This window comes from Mus caroli, chromosome 5 (assembly GCF_900094665.2).
Source record: "Mus caroli chromosome 5, CAROLI_EIJ_v1.1, whole genome shotgun sequence".
Lineage (NCBI taxonomy): Eukaryota > Metazoa > Chordata > Mammalia > Rodentia > Muridae > Mus > Mus caroli.
The window spans coordinates 65,885,001-65,901,617 of NC_034574.1; the positions used below are offsets into that span (position 1 = coordinate 65,885,001).

The following is a 16,617-nucleotide window of genomic DNA, read 5'->3' on the forward strand; positions in this document are numbered from 1 at the left end:
CTGAACCTCTGTTTTTTTGTTTTGTTTTGTTTTCTGAGACAGGGTTTCTCTGTATAGCCCTGGCTGTCCTGGAACTCACTTTGTAGACTAGGCTGGCTTCAAACTCAGAAATCTGCCTGCCTCTGCCTCCCAAGTTCTGGGATTAAAGACATGTGCCACCACCGCCCGGCTTTTTTGACTGAACTTCTGAACCTGTAAGCACCAATTAAATGTTGTCCTTATAAGAGTTGCCTTGGTCATGGTGTCTGTTCATCGCAGTAAAACCCTAATATATAAGCAGATACTCATGTATTTTTATAAACAAACTAATCCTTAGCCAGGGAAGATGGTACGTACATACACCATTAATCCCAGGCAGAAGCAAGGCAAGATCTCTGAGTTTGAATCCAGTATTGTCTGCATAGTGAGTTCCAGGCCAGCTAGGACTACAGAATGAAACCTTGCCTAAAAAACATCGTGGAATGTCATTTTAAAAAAAGTGTAAATGATAGTTATTCATCTGCAGACATTGAACTGACAGTCAGTGTGCAACAGTTATCATAATTTTTAAAGCAGATGCCAATATGAAGATTTGCTGCAAACACCTGAAGTATTTAAGTTGGAAAGAGAATGAACCCACAGCTTTTTTTGGTTATGTTTGTACTACAACAGTCACTTACCCTATATAGTCTTGATTATCTTTATCAAAGCAAAATGGTAGTACCAGACATAAACTACAGATAGAGAAAAAAAGGGAATGTAAAATTTGTGTTGCTCTTGAAAGTAGTTTGTTTCATTGTAAAAAAAAAAAAAAAAGTCATATTGTAGAAAAATGTTTATCTAAATATTTTACCATCACTTCATACTATTGGCTTAATTTGATTAAAGTAAAATGTGAGTGTCAGCTTCTTACTGAGACATCTGTGTAAATATATATAAGCAAAATGTGTTCCCTTCATAAATCCCACTTCATTAACGCACAGATAGTCCTGGTTAAAAGTCAAGTATCCACATTTTTCACAAGGAATTACACCTGAGATGATTATAAACAACCAGCACACCTGGACTATCTGAGGAGGAACTCCAGTGTAGAAATTGAAGTATCTCTCCCACTTCTACTGGCTTTTCCCTTCTGTGTGCCTCTTCAGAACCTTCTCTTCAACCCTGCCTTTCTTCCTTTTGAAAACCAAAGTCATCTCTGTGTGGTTTGATTTGAAGTGCTGGCTTCTCTGACCCAGCAGTGTACTGTACGTGTACAGTAAGTACTGCATCGGCCCAGTGTATGTTTATTTGGTAGAAAGGGAAGCAGGAGGTGGAGCAGCTCCTGCTTCTCTGTCTAGATTTAGTGTGGTGGTTAGATTAGGAAGTTAGTGGTGGCCTGCTGAAAACATCATAAGTTGTTACAAAGACAGGTGTTTCTTTGTAGCTCTAATCACAGGAGAAAAGTAGAATTGATTTTGAGAATTCCTCCTTTGGGTTCATTTCCTGGTTGAGATTTGGGGGTTGTGCTGCTTGCAGTATCATTTTCTTGCATGGTAAGTAGTGATGACTAAGCGTACCCCATCATTCACCCTACTTTATAGTCCTGTACTCAGTAACAAATGTGCCCTTTGCTTTCGTTTTCTTCTAGGTTGTACTCATCACCAAAGAAAAAACTCACACCAATGCAGAAATCTGTTAGTCCATTAGTTTGGTGCAGGCAAGTTTTGGACTACCCAAGTCCTGATGTGGAGTGTGCTAAAAAGTCCCTTATCCACAAACTTGATCAAACTATGTCAGGTACGTCTATAACTTTAATTGTGAATTTATTAATTTTCTTTGGCCTGAAAGCATATATGTTGAGTGTGCATATTTAGGCAGGCAGTTCTTGCTTTATAGCCTTTCTGAATTTCACTGTATTCATCATGAAGGCTAGATTCATGTGATAACAGTTTTTAAAAACCTTAGTCTTACTTTAGTGGATTATATCTATGAGATTATGAATTTTAATTTTTCTAATAATGACCTAAAACAGTTCCTAAAATGAAAATGTTTGTCTCATGTCATCAAAACTTATCCCACATACCACACTTTGCTAAATGGATGTGGTGGAGAATATATGTGAAGAGCCAGGAGACACCATGGCCTCACTCAAGAATTTGCTTGTTCCCTGTCCTCACGTCTGGCTCCTCCAGCTGACCTCAGATCCCTCGTCAGGCTGAGGAAATGGTGATGGAGGGAAAAGAGCCTAGCTTGGCTCTGGCTCATAGAAGGTGCCTCTTACTCACTTTTCTTCCTTCTCAGAGTTGTCTTGATTTTCTTTTCTAGTACTTGACATTTTAAATTGCTTCAATACCCTTTTGTTTAACAGCATTCACAAAACTTACGTGTTCATGGTTATATTTGTGCCATTTAGTGTGGGAAGAAATATAGGAAAAGTATTGTCTTTCTTTGTACTTCTGTCTTTTAAAACCTATTGTTTATGAAATATAAGTTATAAAGCATGATGAGTAATTCTGAATAGGCTTTTCTATGTATGTATATCTATGTAGTAGTGTTCATGAATGTGTATGCACATACCTGTGTTGGTACAGGTACACGTATATATGTCATGTGTGTATGTGCATGTGGAAGCCAAAAGTTGACAATGGGTGTTTGCTTAGTTAGCATTTCTATTGCTGTGGTTAAACACCATGAGCAAAAGCAACTTGGGGAGGAGGTGTTTGTCCCGTCCAGCAGGACCCAGTTATTCATGGGTGCGAGGGGGACCGCAAACCTGGAAGAGAAATGGGTGGAAGGGAAAGAGAAGCGGAGACCAAGGAGGGTTCCTGTCAAGATCTCAGTTTATTAGGCTGAAACGCCAGGTTTTAAGCACACAACGAGGGAAATAGGGAGGGGCTGAGGGGGAATTAACTAAGAACAAAGAAGTGGGCATCTGGGGACCTGAAGGCCGAATTCTGACTGCAGGCAGGCGGGAGGCACTCTGAGTCCTATCTCGGAATGTAGATCCCTCCTTAACAATCCCGGGTGTCAGGCTGGGCTCAGCACATATCTCAGGTTCTTAGAAGTCTTGGGAGCCAGGAAGAGATAAGGAAGAGGGGACTATAATTCAGCTTTTTACAGCCTCAGGTGCCAGGAAGGGAATAGGGAGGAGGGGGTGATGACTGGCTCATTAGGGTGGGAAGCTGTGAAAGGCCAACTTTCTCATGGTATAGTCTCCAACAGGTGTTTATTTCAGTTTATAGTTCCCTATCGCTGAGGGAAGATAGGGCAGGAACCTGGAAGCAGAAGTTTATATAGAGGCCATGAAAGAATACTGGTTACTGTCTTGCTCAGCCTTTTTTCTTATAGCACCTAGGAGAATCACCCTGGGGGTATGAGCTGTGAGATGGAGGCAGGAACATTTCTAGGGTTTTGTGGCGTCCAGCACAACTTCAGGTTCAGTGAGAGACCCCCATCTCAAGGGAATAAGGCAGAAAGTCATAGAACATCCCTTGTCCTTGTTAACCCCCTGCACATGTTCTGGCACACGTTATCTGCATAGAACATGTACACAGCACACAGCACCCAGGCAGATGTAGACAGTATATGAATTAAGAGGGTGTACTGGCTGGTTTTGTGTGTCAGCTTGACACAAGCTGGAATTATCACAGAGAAAGGAGCCTCTCTTGAGGGAATGCCTCCCTGAGATCCAGCTTTAAGGCATTCTCTCAGTTAGTAATCAAGTAGGGGAGGGCCTAGCTTATTGTGGGTGGAGCCATCCCTGGGCTGATAGTCCTGGGTTCTATAAGAAGCAAGCTCAGCAAGCCAGGGGAAGCAAGCCAGTAAGGAACATCCCTCCATAGCCTCTGCATCAGCTCCTGCTTCCAGGTTCCTGCACTGTGTGAATTCCTTTGGTGATGAACAGCAGTGTGGAAGTGTAAGCTGAATAAACCGTTTCCTCTCCAATTTGCTTCTTGGTCATGAAGTTTTATGCTGTAATACAAACCCTGACTAAGACAGTGGGCACAACTTGATTTTAAAATAGGGAGTGGCCAGCCGGGCGTGGTGGCACATGCCTTTAATCCCAGCACTCGAGAGGCAGAGGCAGGCGGATTTCTGAGGCCAGCCTGGTCTACAAAGTGAGTTCCAAGACAGCCAGGGCTATACAGAGAAACCCTGTCTTGAAAAACAAAAAAAAAAACCAAAAAAACAAAACAACAACAACAAAGGGAGTGGCCTGGATTTGGCTTGCAAGTTATGGTTCTCAGTTCTTGGTTTAAAATAGAATAGGGACATTTACCAGTTACTACCTATCAACCCAGATTTGTGAGATGAAATAAGACTGCTGTCTCTCAAAAGTAGCAATTCTAAATGAAAAGTTCTTTGTTTTATTATAGCAAGGGTATTTAAGACTAAGAGAAGTGGGAGGTGAGTGGTATGTGTCTGCAAATCTAGTATAGGGTGAAGTGGAAAGATAGAGTTCAAAGCCATACTGGATTGTATATCGACTCTAAACAAGCCCAGAAACATAACTGGGGCAGTGAGGGGGTGAAGAAAGGACAGACGTATAGACACGCATAGAGAAAAGCTAGGGTCAGGTAGGCTGATGGAGCTATACCAACTGTGTGAAAACCTGGAACCCCAGCTTTTACCATGTACAGCGAGGGGAGGGGCTAGCTAGTCTTGGTAGGAGGTCTTTGTAGGTGAGCAGTCTTGGGCTGTAAACATCAGGGAGAAGATAGTCGTAGTACTAAATTTTGTACTTGTCCGTCATTCCTAAACAGTCACACTTAAATACAGTGTCATCATTCACACTCAGCCATCCCCATGGGTCTGAGCACCTGGCAGTGCTCATGGCAAGCAGTACATGTCATTCACTCTTTACAAGTTCACGAAGGACCTCCTCAGCTCCCACAAGGAAACAAACTGGGAGCGGGGAGGGGAGAAAGAAAAAAGAAATTGGAGGGGCTGGAGATGGCTTGGTGATTAAGAACTCTTGACTGCTTTTCCAGAAGACCTGGGTTTGATTTCCATCACCCACATGGCAGCTCACAATTGCCTGTGACTGTAACTCAGAGGATCTGAGTTTCTCTTCTGACCTCCAAGGGCACCAAGCATGCACATGGTACTCTGACATACATGCAGACAAAATACCTATTCATATAGTAATGATTTTAATTGTAGAGGTATGTAAGACCTTAACCAGAATGTAAGATCGTAACCAGACTGCATGCTATCAAGTACTATCTCTGTTTAACAGTGTTTACATTATAGCTACATGCACAAAACAAATTACCAAATTATATAGGTATAATGTATGATTTGAAATATGTATGTAACATATATATATATATATATATGTTATTTAAGATATATATGTGTGTGTGTCTTAGTCAGGTTTTCTATTCCTGGACAAAACATCATGACTAAGTTGGGGAGGAAAGGGTTTATTCGGCTTACACTTCCATGCTGCTGTTCATCACCAAAGGAAGTCAGGACTGGAACTCAAGCAGGTCAGGAAGCAGGAGCTGATACAGAGGTCATGGAGGGATGTTTCTTTACTGGCTTGCCTCCCCTGTGTTGCTCAGCCTGCTCTCTTATAGAACCAAGACTAAGACTACCAGCCCAGAGATGGCACCACTCACAAGGGGACCTCCTCCCTTGATCACTAATTGAGAAAATGCCTTACAGCTGGATCTCGTGGAGGCATTTCCCCAACTGAAGCTCCTTTTTCTGTGATAACTCCAGCCTGTGTCAAGTTGACACAAAACTAGCCAGTACAATCTGGAAATCTTTTTGAGGTAGTATCTCACTATGTAGACCAGGTTGGCCTTGAACTCAGAGTGCTTCATCTGCCTCTGCTTCTTAAGTGTTGGGATCAAATGTGTGTTACCATGCCAAGCTACATTTAACTTTTTAATGGAAAAAATAACCAGTTGCAAGTTTGAAGTTTGTAGTATTGAACTCTCCTGTTTTCAAGATTTTTTTAATAGAATTTTTCATAAGGCAAAACTTACCTAGAAGGTTTTTTTTTGTTTGTTTGTTTTTTTGTTTTTGTTTTTGTTTTTTTGAGACAGGGTTTCTCTGTGTAGTCCTGGAACTCACTTTGTAGACCAGGCTGGCCTCGAACTCAGAAATCCGCCTGCCTCTGCCTCCCAAGTGCTGGGATTAAAGGTGTGCGCCACCACGCCTGGCCTTTACCTAGAAGTTTGAGAGCTTGTAGTCACCTTGTTCTGGGGATCCCGTGTTCACCTTTCCAGCTGGGATTATAAGCTGGCCAACACACTCGTCACATGTACACAGACACTAGGCTTCTAAGCTCTAGCCTCATGTTTGCACAGCCAGCCCTTACCTACTGAGCCAGCACTCTCCAGCGTCTCCTTCGAGTTTTTAATGGAGGCTTAATTGCAAAAGCCTGATTGGAGCATGAACTACTGTGTCAGAGGGCATGATAAACTTGTTAGGAAGCCAGCAAGACCCCTTCTGAAGTAGGGATCTTAATCTGTCAGATAGCATAGGTGAAAAATTTTTTTTCTTTGTAGCTAGCTCATGACAGAAAGGGAGGGAAATATTAGAATTTCTAGATTGACCTACAGGAAGACAAATTCTGATTTCTATCTCTTGAGCTGGGAGGTGATTTATAAGGTAAGAACTATTTATAAAGTCAGAATATATTTAACATCCTGGAGGATTATGAGTAATAAAAGGATGAATGAGATATGAAGAAACAGAAGGAAGCAGCAGGAGTGATTTCTGTGTTTTTCCAGTTGTGTGGCAGGACATGTCAGCAGTTGTCTCAGTTGCTCTATTGCCGACGAGGCATCGTGACTAAGGCAACTTATAAAAGAAAGCATTTCCCTGGGGGCCTGCTTACAGGTTCAGATGGTTACTCCTTGACCATCATGGTTAGGAGCAATGGAGGCAGGCATGGTCCTAGAGTAGTAGCTGAGAGCTTACAAAATATTACCTGAAAGTTCAAGGCAGAAAGAGAGAGAAACCTCAAAACCCACGCCCAGTGACACCCCTTTCCAACAAGGTCACACCTCCGCCAACAGGCCATACCTCCTAATCCTTCCCAAATGGTTCCATAACTAGGATCAAGTATTCAAACATGAATATATAGAGGCCATTATTATTCAAACCACCACATCAATCTAAACGAGGGATGTCCCCCATCCCAGAGGAGAAACTGACTTTAGCAGAAAGAATGTAAATTGGATTTGGTATGCTGACTCTAGGACACACTGGCCATACCCATGGGGAAATAGTGACATTAAAGCCCAGAGCAAGAAAGCTTGGGACTGAAAACAAATAATGGCAGCCCTTGGCGTATTGATGGTCATTAATGTTGTGAAGAGCACAGAAGAATAAGGCATGCTGGTGATTAGTAAGCAAGTACAGTAAACTAGAGATTGAAGTTAGCAATTGTGCTTCTGCTCAGGTTGACATTTCTGTGATCATGCTGCATAGCAATACATCACAAATATGTATAGCTTGTGCTATCTCACAGAGAACATGTATACAATCAGGTGGTCTAACTAGACAGAAAAATGTTCTTCCTCCTCCTCCCTAAATCGCCCCCTGTTCTGTCAGAAGGCAAACCAGGACTTCAGCCATCTCATTTATTTTTCTTTCTTCATCTTCCAGTTTTTAATGTCTATTCCTTTTTAAAATTCATTTTCCTAGTCACTGTTTATTACCTAGTCTAGTCTATTTATTAGGTTTCCTCTCTGATATGATTGTAGCACAGTGCTCTTTGCTCAAGACAATAACAACAAAAATAACACCCCCCCCAAAAGAACCCCAAAATGTTAACTTGCTACTGCATAGATTTCATGCTTATGGGCATAGTGTACCAGGATTTCTAGTACATCTGCTACTTTTTTGGGTGGGGGAGGTGAGAAACAGGGCCTCACTATGTAGTCCTGACTGAGCTGGGACTCATTATATAGACTAGGCTGCCCTCATGGGACCACATCTATCTCCAGCTACTTTTCCCTAAGCTGCTCCTTCCTATTCTCTACCACCATAGGCTACTCTTCCTTGAGCATTTGCTGCCTTTAAGATATCCCTCTCCGCAGCCCATGTCTATATCTTCTCTAGGATTTAGCTTGTTGTAAATATTGAAAGTGTTGTGTAATGGATGGAAGAAATAGCCATTTAAGGATTGATGCCTGAGTGGGTATGGGAGGGGGGTTAGGGGTGTGAGTGTGTGGGTGTGGTTTCACTTGCTGTTTTAGACCCAACACTGTAAGGCCAGTTATCGTGCTTCTTAAGCTCTGGTGGGATGGTAGAGGAGTCACATCTGTGGCTTCCCACTCAACAGTCACTTATTCTCAGCATTTGGACCAGTTACAAGTCAGTTACTGCTGACTCCTGTGAAATTCCCTACCTGAGCTGACAGCAGCACTAGTCTCTGGACACAAACACAGTTACATAAAAGGTTTTTTAATGGGACATCATATCCTGACCTCTAAGAAAACTTTTTGAGATGTTAACCTTTTCCCACTTACTAAATTTGATTTTCTTTCTTTTTGTTAATACAGCTCTCAAGAGGCAAAATTTATACAATAATCCTTTCAACTCTGTGAGTTACTCAAGTTCTTATAGTCCAAATGCCAGTAGCCCGTACAGTAGTGGCTTCAACTCTCCATCCTCAACACCAGTGCGACCTCCCATCGTCAAGCAGCTTATACTTCCTGGAAATTCAGGTAAGGAGTGGCTTTACCTCCAAAAGTAACAACTTGTTTTATTTATGAAACTGAAGCAACAGGGGAAAATCTCCTTGATGTGCTGTTTTATACTAGTTACTGTACTGAGCACCAAAGAAACAAAGGCAGCCTGTTAGTGGCAGCCTGTTTTCTGCATAGAATTTTCTTTGGTGTGTACCTAAATCTGGTTTTAAAACTAGTATTTAAAATGTGGCTAAATTAAACAGGACCACAAATTTGATTCCTTTAACCAATAAAACCTATTTACAGCCTGTTGGGGGTTATAAAGTCTACAGACCTGTCTTTAAAAGAGGTTTAGTAAGCATGATGGCATAGGTATTGTCTGTGAATGTACGAGAGCAGTGTGTGCTGTAGTCGTAGTGTGGACGGCAGACTGCTGTGGCCTGGAGTCCGCTCTGTTCTCGGTCTGCTACTGGCACTTTGCTTGAGTAGCTCACTCTTCTCTACCTCACCACATCTCTTACTGCGTTCTTCTTTAACCTTTCAGTGCAGCTTCCTTTAAAATGGTTAGTGTGCTGCTTAGCAGTGTGTGTGCATGTGTGCTTCTGTGCACATGCATGGGGAGTCCACAGGTCGACATCAGGTCTTTTTCTTCCATTTCCACCTTAGTTTTGTGATAGGGTCTCTCACTGGGCCTGGAGCTCATGTTTTGGCTAGAATAGCTGGCCAGTGAGCTCCAGAAACCCACCTGCCTGTCTGGCCCCTCCTGCTAGTTTACAGACTCTGCTGCCCTAGGTGCTATCTTCAGCAATCAGGGCTTACCTTTGACCAGTAAGAGGCAGCTGGGGGCAGTAGCAAATTTGGGAGTCACTTTTCTTGTGCCTGGTACTAGGTCTTTGGTTCCTGTGGAGAGCATTGTCAGCCCAAGTGGCATACTTCCTTTAAGCTCTCTGAGGCTCTCTTGGGCTCTCTCTCTCTCTCCTTGAGAGATAAGATAAAGTATGTATAGATATGTACATATATATACACATGCATACATACAGATATTATGTATATAATTTTAGATAAATATAAGATAATATGATATTTTCTTGAGGCTTTTATCAAGCCTTGGTGTTTTTGTCTGCCCTCCCTTTTTCTTCTGTATTGATGTCCCTCCCCATTCCCACTTGAAGCCCTTCCTCCTCCATTTTTTTAAAATTTTTTTATTTTTTCCTCCTCCATTTTTGTTTCCTTCATATCACGTGTTATTCCCTCTCTAGAGCTCCCCTGACCCATGGTTCCATTATACTCTGCTGGTTTTCTTCAGTGATTTTGTGTTTATAAACTAATGCCTGAAGATTTGGAGCTAGGAATGGCACATGAGAGAACCTGGTTTTCAGTCTTGAGTTATAATCTTTTCTGTGTTTACCTGCAGATGTCATGATTTGATTTTAGTTTTTATAGCGGAATAGAACTCCTTTGTCTCTTTGTGTCACATTGCCATCTTTCATTCATCAGTTGAAGGGTATTTGGGCTTTGTTGTTTCCTGGCTCTTGTGATAGGGCAGCAATGAGCAAGTATCTGCAGAAGACAATGTCAGGTCTTGTGGGCATAGGCCAAGGGATGATAGAGTCAGATCATATGATGGATTTATTTCTATCTTCTTGAGGAGTCTCCATACTGATTTTCAAAGTGGCTGCATCCATAAATTTCCATTTCCACCAACAGTGAATAATGAGGTTCCTCTTTCTCCACAGTCTTGCCAGCATTTGTCAGTTTTGTTGGTCTTAGTCATTCTGAATGGGGCAAGATAAACTCTCTAACTTGTTTGAACTTTGTCTTCCTCTAACTACTGAGGACAAGGAACCCTTTGGAGACGCTGTTTAACCATTTTGGTTCCTTCTGTTGTTTTCCCTGTTCACATGCCTAGCCATGGTTTAATTGTGTCATTTGTTTCCTTCATTCTGAATTTCAAGTTCTTTGTCTATCCTGAATATTTAATCTTCTATCAGGTGTAGCTGGCAAAGAAACCCCTTTCTGTGGGTTTCTTTGTGACTTGTTTGTAGTTGTACAGAGCTTTTTAGTTTTTTGCTGTTTGTTTTTGTTTTTTGAAACAGGTTCTCTATGTAGCCCTGGCTGTCTACCTTACTATGTAGACCAAGATGACCTTAAACTATCAGAAATCCACTTGCTTCTTCTGCGGGTATATATGTTTTGTGCTATTATCATATTGTTTTTATTACTACAACTCTGTACTATATCTTGAAGTCTGGAATGGCAAATCCACTCAGTATTATTATTATTATTTTGTTCAGTTGCTTTGGCTATCCAGGATGTTCTCTCATTCTATATGAATTTTAGGATTTTTTTTCCTATTTTTGTGAAAAATGCTGTGGGTATTTTGATTGGAGTTGTTATGATTGGATTTGTAAATGGTTTTTAATAGGATGGCTATTTTCACTGTAGTAATTCTCCTGATTAATGGACATGGTGCCTTTCCATGTTCTCATGTCTCTATCTCATTCAGAGATCTGAAGTTTTGTTGTGGAGGTCTATCACCTACTTCTTGGTTAGGTCTGTTCCAAGATATCTTATTGTTTTGATAATGTAAATGGCAGGTATCTGTGACCCCTTTCTCAACATTTGTTGTTGGTATGTAGAAAGGCTACTGATTTTTATAAATTGATTATGTACCTTGTCACTTTGCTAAACTAAGTTGTAAAAGTTTTGTGGTTGAATTTTTTGGGCTCTCTTCTATACAGTTTCATATTATCTGCAAATAGGGATGCTTGGCGTCTTTACCTATTTGTATCACTTTAATTTCCTTCACTTGCCTTGTTGTTCAGGCTGGTGCTTCCACCACCGTGTTAGGAGTGAGGATAAGTGGACAACCCTGTTGTATTCCTGATTTTTATGGGATCACTCCAAGTTTGTCTCCACTTATGATAATGTTCACCTCAGGCTTGTCATAGCTACCCTGTATTTAGGAGGTATGTTCCTTCTAGTTGTACATTCTCTGGGACTTTTATCATGAAACTGTGTTGGGTTTTGTCAAAGGCCTTTTCATCTTTTGAGATGATTATATGAGTTTTGCCTTTAAGTCCATTTATATGACTTATGTTTATTAACTTACATATGTTGTGCCTTCAAAACTTGCATTTCTGGATAAAACCAACATGAGTATGGTGGGTGACCTTCTTGATATGTGCCAGTATTTGGTTTGCTGGTATTTTATTGAGGAGCTTTGCGTCTGTGTTCATCAGGTATATTGGTCTGTACTCTTTTGGTTTTTTGTTGTTGTATTTTTCCTAGTTTGAGTCTTAAGAGTAACACTGGCTTCATAGTGTGGAGTAATCCTTCTTATTTAGGAAGAAGAAAAAAAAAGAATTATTGGTTTAGCTCTTCTTTGAAACTTTGGTAGAATTCTTCTGTGACAGCATTTAGACCTGGATTTATTTTAGTTGGAAAGCACTGTATTAGGCTCAGCCTCCTCTTTGTTGTGCGTCTGTGTATGTTGGTGATCTCGTCTTGGTTTAACTTCAGTAGTTTGGATGAATCAAGAAATTTATCCATCTCTGATTTTTCAACTCAGTGGAGTACAGGTTTCTAAATTTCTTTTTTTCTTTCTTTCTTTTTTTGTTTTGTTTTTTTTTTTTTTTTTCCTTTTCTTTTTTTCGAGACAGGGTTTCTTTGTGTAGCCCTGGCTGCCCTGGAACTCACTTTGTAGACTAGGCTGGCCTCGAACTCAGAAATCTGCCTGCCTCTGCCTCCCAAGTGCTAGTGCTGGGATTAAAGGCGTGTGCCACCACTGCCCAGCACTAAATTTCTTTATAATAATCTGTGTTTCTTTGTGTCATAATGTTTCCCTGTTCATTTTTTTATTGCTAATTTAACCCCCACTTTGTGTGTGTGTGTGGTTAGTTAGACCAAGAAGGGCCTTGATGTGTCCTCTCAGAGAACTAGCTCTTAGATTCTTTGATCCTATCTGTTGCTTTCTTTTTTTTCTGTTTGATTTTTATTATTTCTTGCCATTTCCTGGTTTTGAGTTGTTTTTTCCAGTTTTTTTCGAGTTGAGTCATGAAGACATTTATTCACCCTCTTCAGTGCAGACACTGAGGGCTATAGGACTGCGTTTAGTGTGTCACAGAGCTCTTGCTGTGCTCCTTCTTTATTTTCATTTAGTTTCAGGAATATTTTGATTTCTTCTTTGCCCCATTCATCATTCAGAAAGGAGTTGTTTATGCCATGGAAATTTTCTTGTCTGCCTGGGATTCTGTGTGTTTCCTGTATCTGTATGGATGTATCTTTGGAACAGTCTCTTCCATGATCTTATCACTGACCTCGTATTCTCTCATCTACACCTGTACTTCAAAGGCTTGGTATGTTGATGGTGTCAAACATTTCCAGCGTGTTTTTTTTATGCTTGTATTTTTTAAAAAATATTCTTAATTCATCCAAATCCTCTACTTTAAGTCCTGGTAGTCTTTCTTCTGTTTCGTTTATTTCTTCTTCTAAGGCTTTCCCCAGAGTTTTCTAATTGGCATATTGAATTTTTCAGTTCCATCCTCATTTTAGCTTTTGTTGTGTTTCATTCTGCCTCTTCGTTGCTTTCAATTTTACAATCTTAAATTATCATTGTCATTTCATACAGCCATGTATTTGCATTTGCTTAGGCATCACTCAAACATTGCTATTAACCTTTGAAGGGCAAAGAAGTGTGTGTTTGGGCTGGAGAGATGGCTCAGTGGTTAAGAGCACTGACTGTTCTTTTGAAGGTCCTGAGTTCAAATTCCAGCAACCACATGGTGGCTCACAACCATCCCTAATGAGATCTGACACCCTCTTCTGGTGTCTGAAGGCAGCTACAGTATACTTATAGTAATAAATAAAGTAATAAATAAATAATAATAAAAAAGAAGTGTATGTTTGTGTTGTCTTAAATTTTTTTCAAACCCTTTGTTAAGTTTATGGTTATCCTTTTAACTTCTGTGTTTTGGAGTTCATCTAGGGAGCACTTACATAGTTCTAGTGGGTTTGAAGGAAAATGCTGTCTTGGCCATTCATGTTGTTTTTGTATTTGCAATTTGAGTTGAACATGTGGACTAATTTCTTTATTTTTGTGTCTTATGCAATAATCTGACCGATCTGAGCTAGGCCAGGTGAAGGTAGTAGATAACCTGTTTAATTGACCTTGCCAAGGTGGTCTCTTAAACCACTGGTCTGGAGCTAGGGCTTTGGGTGTGGAGATGGCATCAGGCAGAGAGGGAAGGATGGGAGAGCCAGTCAAAGATGACTGTCCACAAAGTGAGTCACCAATCTGGAGTGGACATGAAGATGGCTATAGACAGAAGGGTAAAAAAGGGGGTGGGAAAGGAAAGAGGCTACTTTCTTATAAACATGGTTTCTGGACAAAGAGGGATCTTAGGTGGGTCTGGAACTAGGCTTGTGGATAGTTAACTGTAATGGTGAGGGTTTTGTTTTTTTTTTTTAACTAGATTTATTACATGCCTGTAATCCTAGCACTTGGGAGGCTGAGGCGGGAGGATTGGAAGTTGGAGGCTAGCATAGACTACATGTGAGTTCAAGGAAAGTTTATATTACAAAGTAGAACCTTGTCTCAAAAAAACAAAAACAAAAAAACCAAACCTGACCAAATCATTTCTTCTGTGAAACACATCCCATGAAAGTATCTCCTAAGAAACACACTAAATTCATGTGTGTATTCCTTGTTTCTAAGTTTTCTCCCTTTGATTTAGTGTAATAGAGTACCTTTAAAAAATGTACTAATTTTCTTGACAAGCATCTATTGTTCTTCACTAGTTTGGCAAGCATGGCATCATGTAGGACAAATTAATTTAGTATTTGGGGGGGGCTGGTTCTTAAATGTTTAAAAAATTACTTTTCTCAAATTAGTTGTGAAAAAAAGTACATTTTTTCTTAAAGGAAAAGATTATGATGTTGCTAATGAGAGTGGTTTCTCTGACTATCTTATAAAAGTTAATCTCCAGCTCAATGGTATTCAACCTGTGGATCACAAGGGGTCGCCTAAAACCATTAGACAACATAGATATTTACATTATCATTTATAACAGTAGGAAAATTGCAGTTATGAAGTAGCAGTGAAAAGAATTTTACGGTCACCACAACATGAAGAACTGTGTTAAAGGGCCACAGCATTAAAAGGGTTGAGAACCGCTGGTCTAGCCTGTAGTTACTGTGTATCAGGCACTTGCGGAAAGCCTAATTATTTTGTGGGGCTTAAGTTATACTTTTTTCTCCTAATGAGTTCAGTATCTAATTTTAGTTTTGGGGAGTTTTATAAATGTAAATGGCAGAATAAAAACCAAATCAAGGGATGTAATTATTCAGCTAATTGTACCAAATGTTTAGCTCAGTTTTTTTCTTCCAAGGTTTGATGTGTTTTTTCCTTTTCCTAAAGGTAACTTCAAAAATTCCTCAGATAGAAACCCTCCGCTCAGCCCTCAGTCCTCTATAGACAGTGAGTTAAGTGCTTCAGAACTGGATGAAGACTCGATTGGATCCAACTATAAGCTAAATGATGTGACTGATGTGCAGATCCTAGCGCGGATGCAGGAGGAAAGTGAGTCTTCACTCTTCCTACTGAGAGCTTCCTTACGATACAGCTTACTGCATATATTCAATTTTTTTTTTTTTTGGTTTTTCAATTTATTATGCATTTTAAAGTGTTATGAAACACAGTAAGATAATGAGTGTATAAGTAAACATTGTAGAGCCTAATGCCATGTATGTACTTGCTTTCCAATTGTGTTTTATATAAAACAGCTTTGCTGTAGGAAGGACAAGAGAGGGATGTTAGGTCAGTCAGTGGTGTTTGTGCCCTGTACAGTTTGTATTGGCCCTTGTCACTGTAATTACTATGTTACTCTCTATCTTAGCAATACCCTAGAAAGCCCTTTTACCTTTTCATTTACTACTCTTCCATGAAATTATAGCGTCAGATACACTCTGTATCGCTTTAAGCTCAGTAAGGAGCCCAGTGTCTAGTGTTGCCCTGGCATGATGTGTCTTGTAAGATACATTGGAAGCTTTGTCGAGTTGTAGGTTTTAGGAAACTGCAGACTGTTCGTGCTCCACTGCATCATTCCCGCCTGAGTATGACCTCCCTCCCCTAGAAAGATAGAGATTCCTTAGTCTGAAACACTCGTAACAGGGAACACCTTCCTTCTGGGATGTTTCTCTCTCTCCACTGAGTCAGTGTAGGGTCAGCAAGATGCTAGTTATTCATACACAGGAAAGAGAATGCTGCCTAATTCTGCACCTTAGAGTAAACTCAGGCTTCACTTTGAACACTGACTTCTGTGGAGAGTTCTGCAGGCTATTTTCTGTAACTTTGATGCTGTGTTTGGGTAACAAATAGTAGAAATCATGACTTTTATACTTAGTAGTTCTTTCTAAGCCATTATGCTAAAAAATTGAAAACATCTTCCTGCCCTCCTTTTTTAAACTATGGTTTTATTCTTACAGCATGGCTCTTCTAAGATTTGTTGCAGTAGTTAAAAATTAGAATTACATATTTGAGCTGTTGCCTAAGTGCCTTTGTTTGTTAGTGAGAAATGCAAAATACTACGGTGATTGTGGCTTGCTTAAAGTTCTCCTTTGTTACTGGAGGCTGCATTGGATTCTGACTTCCTTTTCTATAGCAATGGTCCCTATTGCGTTGCTGTCTTCTGTTATTGCTGTTTACTGCAAATAGTTACTTGTGCATCCCAAACCTACAGGGCTACATGAACCTAGCAGTTCTAAGGTTTGGAGGGGTTGCTTGCCCTTTATTTTGTAGTTTGTGGGGAATCCACCTTGTGTTTGCTCTGCCACTAAACTCCTTTTCCAGGGATTTATGGTTTTAAAAGATACCCTGGAGCTCTCATCTTCGATGGCAGTTTCTGTGCCTGAAGGCTTGAATCTGGCTGTACGATCCCTTTAGAGGATGCCAGTAGCAAGCAGGACTTGCTGACAACATACCTAGATTCCTTCCCTCATTATA

General features: G+C 40.4%; 1 protein-coding gene across 2 annotated transcripts in view; it reads left to right on the forward strand.

Moving 5' to 3' along the window:
• Window positions 1–16,617, forward strand: part of Slain2 (SLAIN motif family member 2) — a 62,910-nt gene that overhangs the window by 26,295 nt on the left and 19,998 nt on the right. For both annotated transcript variants that reach the window (XM_021162557.1, XM_021162559.2), the window contains exons 2-4: window positions 1,610–1,758; window positions 8,487–8,651; window positions 15,034–15,195. In XM_021162557.1, coding sequence (XP_021018216.1) covers window positions 1,610–1,758; window positions 8,487–8,651; window positions 15,034–15,195 — 476 coding nt within the window. The remainder of the gene's footprint in view (window positions 1–1,609; window positions 1,759–8,486; window positions 8,652–15,033; window positions 15,196–16,617) is intronic.